At 43.6% G+C, this 20,434-nt stretch overlaps 1 protein-coding gene across 2 annotated transcripts in view; it reads left to right on the forward strand.

Annotated features, from left to right (window-relative positions):
• The first annotated feature begins 587 nt into the window (after positions 1-587).
• The window catches only part of acer3 (alkaline ceramidase 3), a 309,653-nt gene continuing 289,806 nt past the window's right edge, over positions 588-20,434 (forward strand). For both annotated transcript variants that reach the window (XM_072262601.1, XM_072262600.1), the window contains exon 1: positions 588-701. In XM_072262601.1, coding sequence (XP_072118702.1) covers positions 599-701 — 103 coding nt within the window. In that variant the 5' untranslated portion in view covers positions 588-598. The remainder of the gene's footprint in view (positions 702-20,434) is intronic.

Genomic DNA, 20,434 nt, shown 5'->3' on the forward strand with positions numbered 1-20,434 from the left:
CATGAGTTGTATACAGGAAACTGGAAACACAAGAGATTCTGCAGATGCTGGAAGTCCAACGCAACACAGATAAAATGCTGGAGGAACTCAGCAGGTCAGGCAGCATCTGTAGAAATGAATACACAATCAACTTTTGGGGCCAAGACATTTCATCAGGCAACTAGGTCTAGCTGGGTGGGCGCCGATAGTTGGCATGGTCGTCGTCGTGGCTATCCCTCGAGGTCGAGGATGGTGGTCTTTGTTCTGTTGATCTACTTATGGGCTCTCAAGTGGCTTATGAGTCCAATACTGCTTGGTCTGAAGGGCTTGTATCCGTGCCGTATTGCTTAAATATCAGTGATAAGAGAGTAAGAGTTCGGCACGGACTAGAAGGGCCGAGATGGCCTGTTTCCGTGCTGTAATTGTGATATGGTTGATGGTTGTATAATAAATCCGATTCTGGGTTCTGCGGTGAATGAAAGGGCGGGGCTTCAACTATGAATGAATGAACGGGTAGGGGGCGCGGCGTGCCCAATGATTGACAGCGCCGGGCGTGGTCTGCGGGGTTGCCGTGGCGACGGCTCCTCCTCCCCCTCCCGGCCCGCCTCAGACCACAAACATGGCACCCGTCTTTGACAGAGCAGGCTACTGGGGTGAGCCTACTTCCACTCTGGACTGGTGCGAGGAGAATTACGCCGTGTCCTTCTACGTGGCCGAGTTTTGTAAGTTAATTTTGTAACATTTCAAATTTTGTCACATTTTAAATAGAAAGAAGGCTGCCCGCTGCCGCGACCTGCAAGTCTTGGCCTAACTCCCGCCTCACTATGTGAGTGATCAAGGATTCTCTATCTTCCCATCCTGTGAAAACTTGTGTCTCAGTGACCTTCAGATCCTACCGTGAAACGTTTTTAAAATATCAACGCGTCTGGTTTTATTTTTAATATGCATCCGCACATGTGCCGAGATTACAAGTCTGCTCTGCCTGACAAGTTTTTCCCATAATTGTTGCAGTAACATCTCTTGTCTTTGTTCGTCACTGTTATCTCCTTAAAACATTGATGAAAAGTGCGTGGGGATCTAATTTTCTGCATGTAAATATTGGTGTAAATCTTAGAGTTTTGTTTGCCCTTGGACACTGGTTGCATTTCATGTGTCCTTTAAATGACTTCAGTGCTCGGCATTGTGTATGATATAAATATCATCTGGAAACAGTGGGAGTGTTTGCTTTCTGCATAAAATTATATTTTGCCTCTTATAAGCAAAGATCTTACCGCATATTTTCTGCCTCCTTTTTGACACTTAACATTCTCACAACACGCTGGAGGAACTCAGCAGGTCGGGCAGCATCCGTGGAAAAGATCGGTCGACGTTTCGGGCTGGAACAATCTTTTCCACGGATGCTGCCCGACCTGCTGAGTTCCTCCAGCGTGTTGTGAGTGTTGCTTTGACCCCAGCATCTGCAGATTATGTTGTGTTTACGTGACACTTAACATTGTCATTGCCTCGTTGGCCTAGTAAAATGTATGTTGGGTTGTCCTAACATTGTTCATTGCTTATGGAACATAGAACAGTACAACACAGTATAGGCCCTTCAGTGCATGATGTTGACCCAACTATTTGAGCTACTCCAAGAACAAGTCTAACACTTCTCTCCATTTTCCTTTCATCCATGTATCTATGTATGAGTCTCTTAAATGCCCCAAATACATATAAGACCATAAGGCCATTCAGCTCATTGAGTCTGCTGTGCCATTTTGTCATGGCTGATTCATTTTCCTCTCAACCCCATTCTCCTGCCTTCTCTCCATAACCTTTCATACCTTGACTAATCGAGAACCTATCAACCATCTCCTTCAATACACCCAATGACCTGGCCTCCACAGCCGCCTGTAGCAATGAATTCCACTGACTTAAAACCCTCTGGCTAAAGCAATTAATCCTCATCTCTGTTCTAAATAAATGTCCCTCTGTTCTGAGGCTGTGCGCTGTGGTCCTAGATACCCTAGTATAGGAATCATCCTCTCCACATCCACTCTATCTAGGCTTTTCAACAGTTGATAGGTTTCAATGAGATGCCCCCTCTTTCTTCAAAATTCCATTGATTAAAGGTCCAGAGCCATCAATCGCTCCTCATATGAATCACTCTTGTGAACCTCCTCTGAACCCTCTCCAATGTCAGCACATCCTTTCCTAAGTAAGGGGCCCCAAACTGCTCACAATACTCCAAGTGAAGCCTCACCAGTATCTTATAAAGCTTCAGCATTACATCCTTGCTTTTATATTGCGTCCTCTCAGAATGAGTGCTAACATTGTAATTGTCTTCCTCACCATTGACTCAACCTGCAAATTAACCTTTAGGGAATCCTGCACAAGGGCTCCCAAGTCCCTTTGCACTTCAGATTTTTGAATTTTCTCCCCATTTAGAAAATAGTCTAAGCTTTTATTCCTTCCACCAAAGTGCATGACCATACACTTCCTGACACTGTTTCATCTGCCTCTTATTTCCCATTCTCCTAAACTGTCTCAGTCCTTCTGCAGCCTCCCTGCTTCCTCAACACTACCTGTCCCTCCACCTATCATTGCATTGTCCACAAACTTGGCCACAACGCTGTCAATTCTGTCACCCAAATCATTGACAGACAACATTTTAAAAAAAAGTGGTCACAATACCCACCCCTGTGGAATACCACCAGCCACTGGCAACCAATCAGAAAGGGCTCCCTTTATTCCCACTCTTTGCCTCTTGCCAATCAGCCAATCCCCTATACATGCTGGTATCTTTTCCCAGGGCTGAAATGGTTGCCACAAGAGGACACAGGCTTAAGGTGCTGGGGAGTAGGTACAGAGGAGATGTCAGGGGTAATTTTTTTCTCAGAGAGTGGTGAGTGCGTGGAATGGGCTGCCGGCAACAGTGGTGGAGATGGATACAGTACGATAGGGTCTTAGGAGACACTTAGATAGGTACATGGAGCTTAGTAAAATAGAGGGCTATAGGTAAGCTTAGTAATTTCTAAGGTAGGGACATGTTTGGCACAACTTTGTGGGCCGAAGGGCCTATATTGTGCTGTAGGTTTTCCATGTTCTTTGTAATACCATGGGCTCTTGTTAAGCAGCCTTGTCAACATTGTCAAAGGCCTTCTGAAAACCCAAGTACACAACACCCACTGATTCTCCTTTGCCTATTCTGCTTGTTATTCCCTCAAATAATTCCAATAGATATGTCAGTCAATATTTTTCCTTAAGGAAACTATGCTGACTTTGGCCTATTTTATCATGTGCCTCCAAGTACTCTGAAACCACATTCTTAACAATTGACTCCAACATCTTCCCAGCCACTGAGGTCGGGCTAACTGGTCTATAATTTCATTTCTTCTACTTTCCTCCCTTCTTGAAGAGTGGAGTGACACTTGGCAATTTTCCAGTACTCAGGAATCACACCAGAATCTATTGATTCTTGAAAGATCATTACTAATGCCTTCACAATCTCTTCGGCTACTTCTTGCAAAACCCTGGGATGTAGTCCATCTGGTTCAGGTGACTTATTTACATTCAGACCTTTCCCAAGCAACTTCTCCCTAGTGATAGCAATTGCACCTTCTTCTGCCGCCTGCCACACTTGAACTTCTGGTATACTACCAGTGTCTTCCACAGTGAAGACTGATGCAAAGTACTTTTTCAGTTTGCCTACCATTTCCTTGTCCCCCATTATTGTCTCTCCAGCATTATATTCCAGTGGTCCAATATCTTCTCTGTTATTCTTTATATATCTGGAAAAAAGGCCGTTCATATCCTCTTTGGCTGGCTAACCTTCAAACTTTATCTTCATCCCTTTTGGCTTTTTTAGTTGCATTCTGTTGGTTTTTAAAAGTTTCCCGATCCTCTAACTTCCCACTAATTTTGCTCTATATGCTTGCTCTTTTGCTTAATTTGGCTTTGACTTCCCTTGTCAGCCACAGTTACGTCATCCTGCCTTTAGAATAGTTCCTTTTCTTTGGACTGTATCTTTCCTGTGCCTTCTGAATTGCTCCCAGAAACTCCAGCCATTGCTGCTCTGCCATCATCTCTGCTAGTACCCCTTTCCAATCAGTCTTGACCAGCTCCTTTCTTATGCCTGTGTAATTCCCTTTACTCCACCGTAATACTGATACATCTAACGTTTGCTTCTCCCTCTCAAGTTGTAGGGTGAATTCTATCATATAATAATCACTGCCTCCAAAGAGTTCCTTTACCATAAGCTCCCTAAATCAAATCTGGTTCATTATATAACACCCAATCTGTAATAGCTGATCTAGTGGACTAGCTAAAAACCATCTTGTTGGCATTCTACAAAAATTCTCTCTCTTGGGATCCAGCACCAAACTGATGTTCCTAATCTACCTGCATATTGAAATCCCCCATGACTATTGTAACATTGCCATTTTGGCATGTCTTTTCGATCTCCTGTTGTAATTTGTAGCCTACATCCTGGCTGGTGTTTGGAGGCCTGTATATAACTCCCATCAGAGTCTTTTCACAGTACCTGAACTCTGCCCACAATGATTCTACATCTTCTGATCCTATGTCAGCTCCTTCTAAGGGTTTGATTTCATATTTTACTAACAGAACCACGTCACCCCCTTTGCCTACCTACCTGTCCTTTCAATACAATGTGTATCCTTGGATGTTAACTATAGTCCAACTACAGTCTATGGATGACTGTAGACTTTCAGCCACGAACAGTGATGCCACAAAGTCATTCCAGCCAGTCTCTAACTGTGGTGCAAGATCACCTAACTTGTTCTGTGTACTGTTTGAAGCCTCTGTTCAGAGTTGACGATGAGTATTGCATTGTAGTTGTCTAGCTATGCAAATTTGGGCATTACGATATGGGGAGCAAGCTGTTGCCCATGTAGCAAGCTCCTCCTCTCCATGCAACTGATGAACCCATTGGAATGGCAGTTTGGTACCAGCAGCGTCGCAGGAGTTGAACACAATTTAGGACTGCCTTAGGAACTCCAGTCTGGATTTTTCTCAAGGGATTTACTCCCAAAGCCTTCCTCATGAGTGGGTATAGCCACAAGGCAGTGGAGGTTTGAGATCAGAGTTTTCCTTCTAGATGAGCTGCCTACAACTGCTTTTGAGTCCCATCTGCCAAAAGCGACTACTTTTAAGGGGCCAGTAACCCACTTGTGCCCCTTCTCCTGTCAGTAGAAATGGTTCATAGCTAAGCCACATGTGAAGGCCAGGTGCTGGACTTGGTTGTCAGAGGCTGTTTGAAGCGCATGCCATTGGGAGCACTTAATAGATAGTGAGAGCTTGTCCCCATTATCACCCCCGGATGTAACAACCTTAAGGAACCTCTGTATACTGCTTGCATTCAAATATAATGCCTTTAGTCTTCTATTCATCATCCTTTTTGATTTTGTCCCTCTTTTACACTGCAACTCATCCCTCTGACTGCAATTTTGCCCTATCATGTGCCTGTCCTTTCTGACAGTCTCACTGCACACTACCTCTGTTTTTAAACCAACAGCTCGATCTTCAGTCCTATCACTTCGGTCCCCAGTCCCTTGCCACATTTGGTTGAACCAGGGGTTTGCGCCTGAGGTCTACAGACCCCTTAGTTAATGCTAGTAGTCCATGGTATAAAAAAAGGTTTGGAACTCCTGGTTAAACCCTCCCCCAAGGCCCTAGCAAACCTGCCTGCAATATATTGGTACCCCTCGGGTTCAGGTGTAACCCGTCCCCTTTGTACAGATCATACCTTCCCCTGAAGAGATTCCAGTGCTCCAGAAATCTGAAACTTTGTTGCCTGCACTAGTTGCCTCGATACACATTCATCTATCAAATCATCCTTTTCTTACCCTCACAGGTGTGCGACACAGGCAGCAATCCAGAGACTGCTACCCAGGAGGTCCTGCTTTTTAGCTTACTACCTAGCACCCTAACTTCTCTTTTCAGGACCTTCTCTTTTCCTGCCTATGCCATTGGTGTCATTATGTACCAAGACTTCTTGTTGCTTACCCTCCCCCTTTAGAAAACCGTGGACCTGATCCGAGACGTCCCTAACCCTGGCACCTGGGAAGCAACATACCATCTGGGTATCTCTATCACGTACATAGAATCTTCTGTGTACTCCTCTGACTGTGGAATCCCTTATCACTATGCAGTGCTCTTATAGATAGATAGATAGAATAGTACAGCACAGTACAGGCCCTTCGGCCCACATTGTTGTGCCGACCCTCAAACCCTGCCTCCCATATAACCCCCCCACCTTAAATTCCTCCATATACCTGTCTAGTAGTCTCTTAAATTTCACTAGTGTATCAGCTTCCACCACTGACTCAGGCAGTGTATTCCACGCATCAACCACTCTCTGAGTAAAAAAACCTTCCTCTAATATCCCCCTTGAACTTCCCACCCCTTACATTAAAGCTATGTCCCCTTGTATTGAGCAGTGGTGCCCTAGGGAAGAGATGCTGGCTATCCACTCTATCTATTCCTCCTAATATCTTGTATACCTCTATCATGTCTCCTCTCATCCTCCTTCTCTCCAAAGAGTAAAGCCCTTGCTCCCTTAATCTCTGATCATAATCCATACTCTCTAAACCAGGCAGCATCCTGGTAAATCTCCCTGTACCCTTTCCAATGCTTCCACATCCTTCCTATAGTGAGGCCCATTCCTTTTGAACCACACCACTAGGCTCAGTGCCAGAGACCCGGTTGCTAACCCCCCCCCTCCTCCCCCCCCCCCCCCCAGTTTTCCCCTTGAACAGTATTCTTATTATTGAGGGGAATGGGCACAGGGATACGCTGTACTGACTGCCCATTTCCCTTCCCTCTCCTGACAGTCAACCATTTCCCTGCCTCCTGCAATTTAGGGGTGACTACGTTCCTGTATCTCCTATCTATCACATCCTCAGTTTCCCGTATGAACGGAAGGTCATTGAGCTACAACTCCAGTTTCTTAACACTTCCTCTCAGCAGCTGTAGCTCTGTGTACCTGGTGCAGATGTGGTTATCTCGGAGACTGAAAGTCTCCCAGAATTACCACATCTCACACAAAGAACACAACACAGCTCCTGGAGCCGTTCTCACTGCACTAACTATGCATTGACAGATGAAGAATGAAGAAAAAGCTGCTTACTAGATACTTATCTCGCCCATGCCTGGACTTGCTGAAGCCTGATGAGCCAAAGCCTCCCCACTCTAACCCTGGTCCACTCCAACAATGGCCACGCCAATTGTTCCTGCTTTATTTTTATTTGCTCTTGCTAATTAATTGCAATTGCAACACTGAATAGTTAAAATCCTGTGAAAGCTCATTTTTTAAAATCTCTTGCTGCTGGACCTGCATGTGGCCTGTTCCACCAATTCGACTGCCTCTACCACTGTCCCTGGCTTCATGTTCCCTGCATCCATCACTCTCTGTTTAAAAGAAACAATCCCTCTGACATTCCACCCCCCCCCCCCATAATTTCCTCCATCACTTTAAAATTATTCCCTTTTATATTGAAGCAACACACACAAAATGCTGGTTGAATGCAGCAGGCCAGGCAGCATCTATAGGAAGAAGTACAGTCTATGTTTCGGGCTGAGATCCTTCGTCAGGACTAACTGAAAGAAGAGATAGTAAGAGATTTGAAAGTGGGAGGGGGAGATCCGAAATGATAGGAGAAGACAGGAGGGGGAGGGATGGAGCCAAGAGCTGGAAAGTTGATTGGCAAAAGGGATACAGATGTGGAGAAGGGGGAGGATCATGGGACGGAAAGCCTAGGGAGAAGGAAAGGGGGAGGGGAGCCCAGAGGGAGATGGAGAGCAGGCAAGGAGTGATTGTGAGAGGGAGAGAGAGAGAGAAAAGAAGCGGGGGAATAATAAATAAATAAGGGATGGGGTAAGAAAGGGAGAAGGGGCATTAATGGAAGTTAGAGAAATCAATGTTCATGCCATCAGGTTGGAGGCCACCTAGACGGAATATAAGGTGTTGTTCCTTCAACCTGAGTGTGGCTTCGTCTTGACAGTGGAGGAGGCCGTGGATAGACATATCAGAATGGGAATGGGACGTGGAATTAAAATGTGTGGCCACTGGGAGATCCTGCTTTCTCTGGCGGACAGAGCGTAGGTGTTCAGCAAAACGGTCTCCCAGTCTGCGTCGGGTCTCACCAATATATAGAAGGCCTCACTGGGAGCAGTATTTCACACCAGCTGACTCACAGGTGAAGTGTTGCCTCACCTGGAAGGACTGTCTGGGGCCCTGAATGGTGGTGAGGGAGGAAGTGTATGGGCAGGTGTAGCACTTGTTCTGCTAACAAGGATAAGTGCTGGGAGGGAAATCAGTGGGAAGGGATGGTTTTTTCCTTTTGTATTAGCTGTTTCCTTGTATTTCTTTGTACTTACTGTATATGCCTGTAAGAAAATGAATCTAAGGGTAGTATATGGTGACGTGTACTATGATAATAAATTTACTTTGTACCCTGGGAGAAAGGTGCTGGCTGTCCACTCTATGCTTCTATCATCCTACAAATCTCTATCAAGTCACATCTCATCTTCCTTTGCTCCAAAGTGAAAATTCCTGGCTCCTTATAAGATGTACTCTCTAATCCAGGCAGCATCCTGCTAAATATCCTCTGCACTTTCTCAAGATCTTCCACATCCTTCCTAGAATGAGGTGACCAGAACTGAATATTCCAAGTGTGGTCTAACCAGAGTTTTATGGAGTTGCAATATTATCTCATGATTTATGATCTCAGTCCCCTGCCTAATGAAGGCCAGCATACCGTACACCAACTTAACTACCCTATCAACTTGTACGCAACTGAGAGATCTATGGATGTGGACCCCACAGTCTTCTGTCCCTCGGCACTGTTAAAAATCCTGTTATTAACCCTGTATTCTGCCTTCAATTTTAACCTTTCAAAGTGAATCACTTTACACTTCTCCTTATTGAATACCATCTGCCACTTCTCAGCCCAAGTCTGCATTTTATCAATGTCCCTTTGTAACTCTTGACGACCCTTCTACACCATTCACAACATCCAATTTTTGTTTTGAATTTAAATTGTCATAATTTGTTCCACAACATATTAAAATACTGATAAGCTAACTCTTCATTGCTTGGACAGCATTGATTATACATTCAGTTTAAGTGGAAGGGTGGGTTAGAAACTTCGCAGATGACTCAAAGGTTGGTGGTGTTGTGATGTTAGTTGAAGACGAGACACGGATAGGATGCAGAGCTGGGCTGAGAAGTGGCAGACGGAGTTCACCCTGGCAAAGTGTGAAGTGATTCACTCTGGAAGGCAGAATACAGGGTTAATGGCATGATTTTTAGTAGTGTGGAGGAACAGAGTCTGTGCTCATAGATTTCTCCAAGTTGATGCGCAGGTTGATATGGTTGTTAAGAAGGTGTATGGTGTGTTGGCTTTCATTAGGTGGATGTTGAGTTCAAGAACTGTGTGGTAATGTTACAGCTCTGTAAAACCATATTTAGACTGCACTTGTTCAGATTTGGTCGCTTCGTCAGAAATAATGTGGAATCTTAAGAGAGGGTGCACAGGAGATTTACCAGGATGCTGCTTGGTTTGGAGATCATGTCTTATGTGGATAGGTTGAGCAAGCTAGAGGTTTCCTCTTTGGAGCAAAGAAGGATAAGAGGTGAGTTGAGAGGTATACAAGATGATAAGAGGCATAGTTTGAGTGGACAGCCAGATTTTTTTCCCCAAAGCAGAAATGCCTAATATGAGGGGGCATAATTTTAAGGTGATTGGAAGAAAGTATGGGGGGGGGAATGTTAGATGTAATTTTTTTTAACACAAGTGGTGGGTGAGTGGAATGCGCTGTCAGGTGGTGGTAGAAACAGATACAATAGGGACATTTAAGACACTTAAGCACATGGATGAAAGAAGAATTGAGGTCTATGTGTGAGGAAAGGATTAGTTTGATCTTAGAGTAGTTTAAAAGGTCGGCACAACTTCATGGGCTGAAGGTCTATAGTGTGCTGTAATGTTCTATCTTCTGTGTTCTATGTATGGCAAAAGCATGGATGCAAATTTTTATTTGAGTAATGGAAATGTGAGTATTGCGTAGTTTGGTTCAACTTTGAGAAGTAACCTGGGGGATAAATAGAGTCAAGACAAAGCTGCAATTTTTGAAAGGGTTTGGCTCATTCACACTTTGATGTTTTGGACATCGTGGAGTCAACCAAAATAAATAAGTAAAAATAAAACAATATTTCATGTCAATAGCCTGATGAAAAGTATCATCAACCTGAAACATTAACTAACTCAGTTCCTCTGTCCTTGGGCGCTGTCTGAACAGCTGAGTATCTCCAGTATCTTTTTTTAAGTTTTGGATTTCCAGCATCTATAGTTCCTTCCTGTAAATAGAACAATATAGATGGTTACCATCCCCAATTGATTATTGAGATATAGTCCACAAGGAGAGTGTGGTTAGAAAACTGAGGAGGATTCTTGACTAATCACTGCAAGTTTGCACAAGAATGCTGTATATGCATTTGCCATGTAGAATTATAGAATTTAGTCAATGATTTAGAGGAAGGCATTGTAAATAACATCAGCAAGTTTGCTGATGATACTAAGCTGGGTGGCAGTGTGACGTGATGAGGATGTTAGGAGAATTCAAGGTGACTTGGATAGGCTGGGTGAGTGGGCAAAAACTTGGCAGATGGCGTTTAATGTGAATAACTGTGAGGTTATTCACTTTGGGAGCAAGAACAGGAAGGCAGATTATTATCTGAATGGTGTGGAGTTAGGTAAGGGAGAAATACAAAGAGATCTACGAGTACTTGTTCATCAGTCTCTGAAGGTGAATGAGCAAGTGCAGCAGGCAGTGAAGAAGGCTAATGGAATGTTGGCCTTTATTACAAAGGGAATTGAGTACAAAAGCAAGGAAATCCTTTTGCATTTGTACAGAGCCCTGGTGAGACCACACCTGGAGTATTGTGTGCAGTTTTGGTCTCCAGGGTTAAGGAAGGACATCCTGGTTGTGGAGGAGGTGCAGCGTAGGTTCACTAGGTTAATTCCTGGGATGTCCGGATTGTCTTACGCAGAGAGGTTAGAGAGACTGGGCTTGTACACGCTGGAATTAAGGAGATTGAGGGGGGATCTGATTGAGACATATAAGATTATTAAGGGATTGGACAAGATAGAGGCAGGAAATATGTTCCAGATGCTGGGAGAGTCCAGTACCAGAGGGCATGGTTTAAGAATAAGGGGTAGGTCATTTAAGACAGAGTTGAGGAGGAACAACTTCTCCCAGAGAGTTGTGGAGGTGTGGAACGCGCTGCCTCAGAAGGCAGTGGAGGCCAATTCTCTGGATGCTTTCAAGAAGGAGCTAGATAGGTATCTTATGGATAGGGGAATCAAGGGTTATGGGGACAAGGCAGGAACCGGGTATTGATAGTAGATGATCAGCCATGATCTCAGAATGGTGTGCAGGCTCAAAGGGCTGAATGGTCTACTTCTGCACCTATTGTCTATTGTCTATTGTCTATAATAGTTGGAATTAGTACAATTATGTCTGTATTGGCTGGAAAATTTATTATACTAGTATAATATCTACATAAAATACAAATTGAAATTATGTTTTATATTAATAGGAGCATTATGCAATAATTCTGAAAATCTGCCAATTCAGCCACTCTAAAGTTGTGAGTGTGCTGAATTATTAAGTTTACAACAGTGCGAGTAGTGCGATTACTTGAGTTGAGTATGATGTGCCCCTAAGGGGTTATTACTTTCATGAAGAATGCCTGTGCATGACTTTATTTAATGTGAAGGGGCTGAGGCAGGAGCAGCTACCATGGTGTCCTTGACGAATCAGGGTCATGGTCCAGTGGCATGGAATGCAAGACAAATGGGAACTCTTCATTGTTGCAGCCATCTTCTGCCTTCACTGTTGTTGTGATGTGTCATCATCTTTTCCCAGATCCACTGCTGAGGTTTTGGTTGGATCGCTCCTTGGTATCTTCCCTCTTGACCTTGCCATCATGGGTGACCCTACCAGGAGCTAAGCTCCAACCGGCATCGTTGTCGGGTTCTCAAGAGCTCATAAGCCTGTCCACCACGACGAGGTGACAAATTTCACTGCAGCCCCTTTTTTATGCTCTATCCTTCATTATTAAAGCTCAGAATTGTGTAAGCCTTAGTAACTACTTTCTAAACTGGCTCTGCCACTTTCAATAACTTGTTCATTCTTAACCCCAGGTGCCTTGGTGTTGTGCTCCTCCCAGAGTAGTCTCGTTTATTTGACAATGTCTCATTTGTCTCTCCTCATTCATTATTTCACATTTCTCCGGTTTAAACTTCCTCAGCTGAGCTTCAGCCCATTCCACCACCCTCCTTATATTCAGTTTAATAATTAAGATTAGCTTTATTTGTCACATCTGCATTGAAACATACAGTGAAATGTGTTGTTTTTGTCAATGACCAACACAGTCTGAGGATATACTGGGGGCAGCCCACAAGTGTTGCAGCAAACATAGCATCACCACAGCTTATTACCCCAAACTAACTGCGGCTGCCTATAAGTCAACTCTATTGATCACAATACAGTCTTGTCATTGCATATTTAGCATTATAACTTGTCTCTACCAGCATGCACTCCAAGTCAATCATTAATATAAATCCAAAAAATAAACAGTACCGTTAACCGTGATCTTTTGGGAACACGTCCTTCTTTCAGAATACATATGAGGTTGTGTTGAGGGCAGCCCTCAAATGTTGCTCTAATCATGATCTTTGGGGAGCATCATTGTCCGCCTTCCTTTGGTCTAAATATTTACTATGCCCCTCTGTTTGTTAGCCAACTTTTTTGTATTAATTCTGTTAACATCCATTTTATACAATGTGCTTCAAATTTGTACACAATACCTTATCAAAAGCCTTCTGTACGCCTGTCTTGCACTCATCAACTGTAACCATGATCTCATCAATTTTTCTCAAGTTTATGTAATATTATTTGCCGATAATAAGTCTGTGCTGGCTTACCTTAAGTAATCCCCTTTTCTTCAGGTGACCATTAATCATATCCAAATGAATGTTCCTGAAAGCTTTGCCCTCCGTTAAGTTGCCTGATGTTTTTAGGCTTGCATTTACACTTAAGTCTGTTTTGGTTTGGATCTGGGTAGAAATAATTCCATTGGGTTTGATGATGGGAGCAAATGTTGTGAGTGTAGAGAAGTCTCCTGCAAGTTGCAAATGCTGAAGCATTCATTGGTCAAGACATTCATTGTCTTTGCTCTTCCTTGACAAATAAAATATGGACTTTTTATTTGAACATAAATAGTAGAGTACACCCCCTCAAGCCCGATTTGCGATTTAGGAACATCATAGCTGACTTTCTAATTTAGCACCATTTTCCTGTCCTATCAGTGTATTTCTTCATTATTCAATTCAGAAATCTATTGATCTTCTGATTAATCAGTTTCTGAGACTCCACAACCCTCCGCAGTAGATTATTAAAGAAGAATGATGCGTAGCAAAGCAAATGTAGCTCTACGTTTAATGAAGGACACTTTTGATGGCATCATTTCTGGTTTATCTGCCACCCTCGTGCCTCTCGTTGTCATTCTGGAGACGTGCAGCCCTTTCATCCACCGTCTCTTCATCTCTTCTGCTGTTTGTTGTTTGTCTCTGATCCTGGAGATGTGCATGCCTCTCCTCCTCTGTCTCTTCTCTCATCTTTTTTTGTCCTGACTCTTTGATCTTGGAGCCTCTGGCCTCATCCGATTCCTGTTCTCTCCCTCTCCTTGCTGCTTCCCAACGTCGTTTGGCGTCATCTCTTGATCATAATGTCCCCCTTCCCTTTCCACGCGGCATAATTAAGCTGACCATTTTTTTTACCCTAATGCTGGATAGAAGATATGAAGCAATAACACCAAAGGATGCTAATTATTCTTGATGTGGTTGGCGCTCTCCTAAATGGACGTGATATAGTCATCACTGTCCTTTGACTACGGCAAAGGGTTTTATGGACGTCTCAAAGTACGTCATTACAATAAGATGTAATTATCTCTTATTGTTGGGTGGCAGTTAGATCTGGCCCAATCCTGCACATGCTGATGGTGATTAGCAGAATGTGACCCCTCGAAATAGAGCTGCCCTGCCCTTTTGCTCTGGTAGGTGTCGCTGCTGAGGCTGGCCGTGCGCATGCGTCGGGCTGTCCGATTTTCATAATGGCCAATCAGCTCTCAGGTGAAAGCCAGCCTGTTGATTTTTTTGGTGAATGAGCAATTTTATATGAATATATAACCCTGAACTTTGCCTGCATTCTGTAAGTTAGCGCATATTAATTCGATTTAGCACCGTTTGCGCTAATTGGAGGTCATAAACAGACAGAGCATGAGAGTTATAGTATTATATAGATAGTTGGCTGAGGACATCCAACTGCCTTTGAAATTCAACATCCAAGCTTCCACCAGTTTAAAAAAAAGTCAGTTTTTTTAAAAACTAAAATGGATATCCTCATTTTTTCTCTACATTGTATCCCATCTGCAATGTAGTTGTCCACTTACTCATTTTGTCTCTATCCTCTTAAAGCCTCTTTGTACCTTCCTTCCTACCCACGTTCTGTGTTAACAGCAAACCTTGGAAATACCACTTTTAATACCCTTAGTTTAATTGTTGAAGTAACTTGTAAATAGTTGGAGGCCAAGCATTGATCTTAGTCTTGCTTTACCAATCTGAGGAGGATCTGTGTAATCATCCTGTTTTTAAAAATTTGATCATCAGCACTCAATCTACGCTGGTATATTACCTCTATTTCATCTGATCCAATCACCTTATACAGCCTTCATTGAAAATCTTCATGAAATCCAAGTACATGCCAAGGTTGACAGTAACCGGTGGAGCATTTTTAGCAGGTTGTAGGTCATATCCTGGGAGAGGAGAGAGAGGTTACAATTTCCAAACAAAAAAATAGTATTCTGGAATTCCCATATGTGAATGGTACTAGATGCTCTGGTTCTTTCTCAGTGACTATTCGATGCATTCTTAGGACTGCAATAGATTAATCAAAATGATCTTGAGTTTGAGTTTATACATAAGTACATGTGTGCACATGTGCAATGAGAAACTTACTTGCAGCAGTATTACAGGCACATAGCATTAATTAAGTAGCATTCTCAAGAGAAACATAAACTATACACAATTTTTACAGAAAAGAGCACCATTAGAACAAAAAAAAGATTTTATAATTTATTTCCTAATATAATTGAGTAGAATCATATTATAAACTTCTAAGCATATTAATGTGTCAACCTTTTTATTTCAGCATTTTCAGAACAGAAATGCGAAGGAATTTTTTTAGTCAGAAGGTGGTGAATCTATGGAACTTGTTGCCACGGGCAGCAGTGGAGGCCAAGTCATTGGGTGTATGTAAGGCAGAGATTGATAGGTGTCTGAGTAGCCAGGGCATCAAAAGTTATGGTGAGAAGGCGGAGGAGTGGGACTGAATGGGAGAATGGATCAGCTCATGATAAAATGGCGGAGCAGAGTCGATGGACCGAATGGCCGACTTCTGCTCCTTTGTCTTATGGTCTTATATATTGAAGTAGAGATTTTAAAAAGTACACACATTCAGTACAACATGTATGTAGATTTGATTTATTAAAAAAACACCAACAATTTCAATTTAAAATACTGTACTATTTTTCTGCCCCCATTTTGTAACTTATTGAAGGAAAATAATAGCAGTATTCACTTCTGTGTTGAAATTCAGTTCAGAAAAAATATATAATTCTTAGGTGTGGGTGTTATTGCTCAACCCTCATTGCCCTTGGTGATGGGCTGCCTTCTAAATGACGCTAGTCCTGCATGGTGAAGCTAATTTCCGCAATGGGGTAGTAGGTGTTTGATCCTCAATGATTCAGGAACAGCTTCTTCCTCTCTGCCATCTGATTTCTGAATGAACATTGAACTCATGAATACTACCTTGCTGCTGCTTTATTTCTGTTTCTGTACTAATTATTTAACTATTTAATATATATGTTCTTTGTGTAATTCAGTTTTTTTTCTGTTATTATGTATTGCATTGTTCTGCTGCCATAAATACAACAAATTTCACAACACATGCTGGTGATATTAAACCTGAATCTGATTCTGATCCGTCACTAGTGGAAAAAATGACAATTAGGAAAATGAGTATCTTGGTGGAAGCTGCAGCTAATGATATTTCAAAAAGTAAAATGCCGTTGGTACTGAAAACCTGAAATAAAACAGAAAATGCTGGAAATACATACAAAGGGTTGTGACGTGTCTGTGGAGAGAGAATCAAAGCCGATGTTACATTGGAAGTGTAGGGTTCCAGACAACTGGTGGTGTAGGTGGTTGCTGCAGCCTTTCCGGGTCCAACGAAAGGACATTTGTCTTAAATGTTTTACTTTTGATTGCAAGATGCCAATGACATTGGTAATACAAAGTACTGCAAGTTCAGCTAATTGACGAGACTGACCAGCGAGGGAGCTGTGTGGCCTCGATTGTTTCATGGACCAGGCCCTCCTGCTGCAGCCATCCAGGGGAGGAGGTGCCAGAGGCAGTGTGGGAGAGAACAGAGGCATGGTGGTTGCGTGGAATCTGTGCTGGGTTGGAGGCTGGCCACTGTAGGCCAGCTCTCCCATCCGTGCTGCTCTCCAGAGTTTGTTCCCTGGAAGACGAGCTGGATTGTCTTTAGTGGCAAGGGATGAGGAATTGTTGCCTGTTTGTTCTTGCAGGAACGTGGCTCCAGCACAGCATTCCAAGCACCATCAACCTTCAGGCCACACCACTCAGGGATTGTGGTGACTTTATTTTCTGATTGTTTGTGCTATCGTCAAGGCTGATTTATACTTCTGCGTCAACTCGACGCCGTAACCTACGCAAGTGACCTACGCGCGTTGTGAGCATTTATACTTGTGCGTTGGTGTGTCTGCGTTGCTCTGCAATTCGCGCACATCACGCACGCGCACACACCTGCCCGTGCAAGGCTTCATGGTCATCGTAGTCTTTCTCGGGGTAAACAAGAAGTGAGCTTCTTTTTTCGTAAAAGCGAAATGTGTCCTCCATAATTTCAGAGGTCTGTAAAGCTTTATGGAAAGCATTGCAGCCAGAGTTCCTTCCCTGCCCTTCAGCCCTTCAGTCGCCCAATGGGAAGCTATTGCAGCGTAGGAGGAAAAGCGATGCTACCGAGCGGACCAATCACAGCTGCTGCGGTCTGCGTTGCCGCGACGCGTAGTTACATTTTAGGAGAGGTGTGTGTCAGGCTACGGCGTAGGGATCCACATAGGCACTGCGTAGGGTTTGTGGCTACGCTGTACCTACGGCGTTGAGTTGACGCAGAAGTATAAATCAGCCTTAAGTATGTTGTGTGCTGTATGTGACTATATATACTGTGTTTTGCACCTTGGCCCGGGAGGAATGCTGCTTTGTTTAGCTGTATACGTATGGTTGAATGACAGTAAACTTGAACTGATGGTGTTTCCATATATTTGCTGTCCTTTATGCATTCAGATGCTGGAGATGAATGATTTGTGTTATTGTAGCAGTTTGTTCTGTGGCTTTTGCACCCTGCAGCCATGATGTAATGGTTGCATGATTAAGGTTGTGTTAACTTTTGCCTTGGATAGGGTTGAATGTTCTACATACATCTGCCCAGACAAGCAGAGAATATTGCAATATATTGTGCAATGTAGGTGGAAATTAAATCTTGGGAACTCAAATAAAGTTATTTGTCAACGGAAGCCACCTTCTGATCTAATCCTCAGGATGTTGGCAGGTGGACAGATGATGCTACTAAGTTCCAAAGAAAGGTTGACCAACTGCTACAGTACTGTGCAAATGACATAGGTACATATAGTTAGGTTGCCTAAGACTTTTGCACAGTACTGCTGACCCCCAAAAAATTTTGACATATGTGAGTGATGATAAACCTGATTCTGATATGGGTCTCTATTGTGGACTGAGAGTGGGTTGGGGAAATGGAACAGGGAATCATGGTTGGGAAAAGGAGAAGGGAGAGGGGAGGGAATGGGAAGCACCAGAGAGGCATTCTGTAATGATCCATAAAACAATTGTTTGCAGTCAAATCACAAACAAGAGAAAATCTGCAGATGCTGGAAATCTGAGCAACACACACAAAATGCTGGAGGAACTCAGCAGGCTAGGCAGCATCTATGGAAAAAAGTACAGTTGACGTTTTGGACGGAAAACCTTCGTCAGGACTGGAGAAAAAGAGCTGAGGAGTAGACTTAAAAGGTGGGAGGAGGGAGATAGAAGCACCAGGTGATAGGTGAAGCCTGGTGGGGGAAGGGGTAGCCATGCGCACTCGCATGGTCCCAGCTATGCCTACCTGTTTGTCGGCTACACTGGTGATCGTCCCACTCTTTTACTATGCTACATCGATGACTACATTGGTGCTGCTTCCTGCACCTATGCTGAACTTGTCAACTTTGTTGCCAACTTCCACCCTACCCTCAAATTCACCTGGTCCATTTACGACACCTCTCTTCCCTTTCTCGACCGTACTGTCTATCTCTGGAAACAGATTATCCGCTGATGTCTATTACAAAGCCCATGGACTCTCATAGTTACCTAGACTACACCTTGTCCCACCCTACTACTTGTAAAAGTGCCATCCCCTTTTCTCAATTTCTCTGTCTTTGCTGCATCTGCTCTTAGGATTAGGCTTTTCATTTTAGAACGAAGGAGATGTCCTCCTTTTTCAAAGAAAGGGACTTCCCTTCCTCAACCATCAACACTGCCCTCAACAGCTCTTCCATTTCACGCACGTCTGCTCTTATCCTATTCTCCCGCCACCCTACCATGGATAGGATTCCTGTTGTCCTCACCTACCACCCCACCAGCCTCCGCATCAAGCACATAATTCTCCAAAGCTTTTGCTACCTCCAATAGAATCCCAGCACCAAACACATCTTTCCCTCCCTCGTCCACCCCCCCCCCACTAACTTTCTACTTCTACTTTCCACAGGGATTGCTCCCTAAGTGACTCCTTTGTGCATTCTCCCTCCTGGCACTTATCCTTGCAAATGGAACAAGTGCTGCACCTGCCCCTACACCTCCTCCCTCACTACCATCCAGGGCCCTAAACAGTCCTTCCAGGTGAGGCGACACTTCGCCTGTGAGTTTGTTGTGGTCATTTACTGTGTTCAGTGCTCCGGGTGTGGCCTTCTGTCTTCTGGTGACCCACTGAGCAGCTACGCTCCGTCCTCCAGGACAAGCGGGATCTCGCAGTGGCCACCCATTTTAATTCCACTTCCCATTCCCATTCTGGTATGTCCATCCATGGCCTCCTGCACTGTCGTGATGAGGTCACACTTAGGTTGGAGGAACAACACCTTGTATTCCGTTTGGGTAGGCTCCAATCTGATGGCATGAATGTTGATTTCTCAAGCTTCTGGAATTCCCCCCAACCCCGCCCTTTTCCACTTCCAATTCCCTTTTCCCTCTCTCATCTCATCTCCTTGCCCGCCCATTGCCTCTCTCTGGTGCTGCTTCCACCTTTTTCTTCCATGCCTTCTGTCTCTTTCACCAATCAACTTCCCAGCTCTTTACTTCATCCCTCCCCCTCTAGGTTTCACCTATCACCTGTAGTTCTCTCTCCCCTTCCCACACCTTTTAAATCTACTCCACCACTTTTTTCTCCAGGGCTTTGACCTGAAATGTCGACTGTACTTTTTTTCCATAGATGCTGCCTGACCTGCTGAGTTCCTCCGGCATTTTGTGTGTCTGGAATCAAGTGACCTTGCCTGGTGTCTCAGTGCTGGGTGTGTCTGCCCCCATGCCATCCCCATTGAGTCCGCTCTGCCATTCGATCATGGCTGATTTATTTTACCTCTGAGCCCCATTCTCCTGCCTTCTCCCCTTAACCTTTGATGCCCCTACTAATCAATAACCCATCAACCTCCATTTTAAATATTATTAGTGACTTGGCCTCCACAAATGTATGTGGCAATGAATTCCACAGATTCACCAGCCTCTGGCTAAAGAAATGCTTCCTCAATTATTCAGCATCCTTCTATTCTACCTTTTGTACTGGACTCTCCCATGATAGAAAATATCATTTTCACATCCACTCTATCTAAGTGCTTCAATATTTGATAGTTTTCAATGAGATCCCCCGCATTCTTCTAAACTCCATCCAGTATAGGCCGAGAGTCATCAGACACCTGATAGTTACCAGTGTTGTGGCTAAAATAGAACAGTAAAGCTGTGCAGTTTGCTCTAGCAATACAAGGTCACCTTGCATTATTTAATACACAAGTTTTTAAACTGGACCCAAATGTGTTAGGAAAAGATGATCGTGTACATGTCCTCAAAATAAGATATATTTAACAAACTGCACATTTTCAATGCATAATGTCAGTAGGTTATGATCAAAATTTATTTTCAGTAAGCTTTGCTTTTGTTGAGAGTTTTAACCCTTACATTCTTAAATTCCAGCCAGCTTATATTTAAATAGAGTG

This window comes from Mobula birostris, chromosome 7, assembly GCF_030028105.1.
Source record: "Mobula birostris isolate sMobBir1 chromosome 7, sMobBir1.hap1, whole genome shotgun sequence".
NCBI lineage: Eukaryota > Metazoa > Chordata > Chondrichthyes > Myliobatiformes > Myliobatidae > Mobula > Mobula birostris.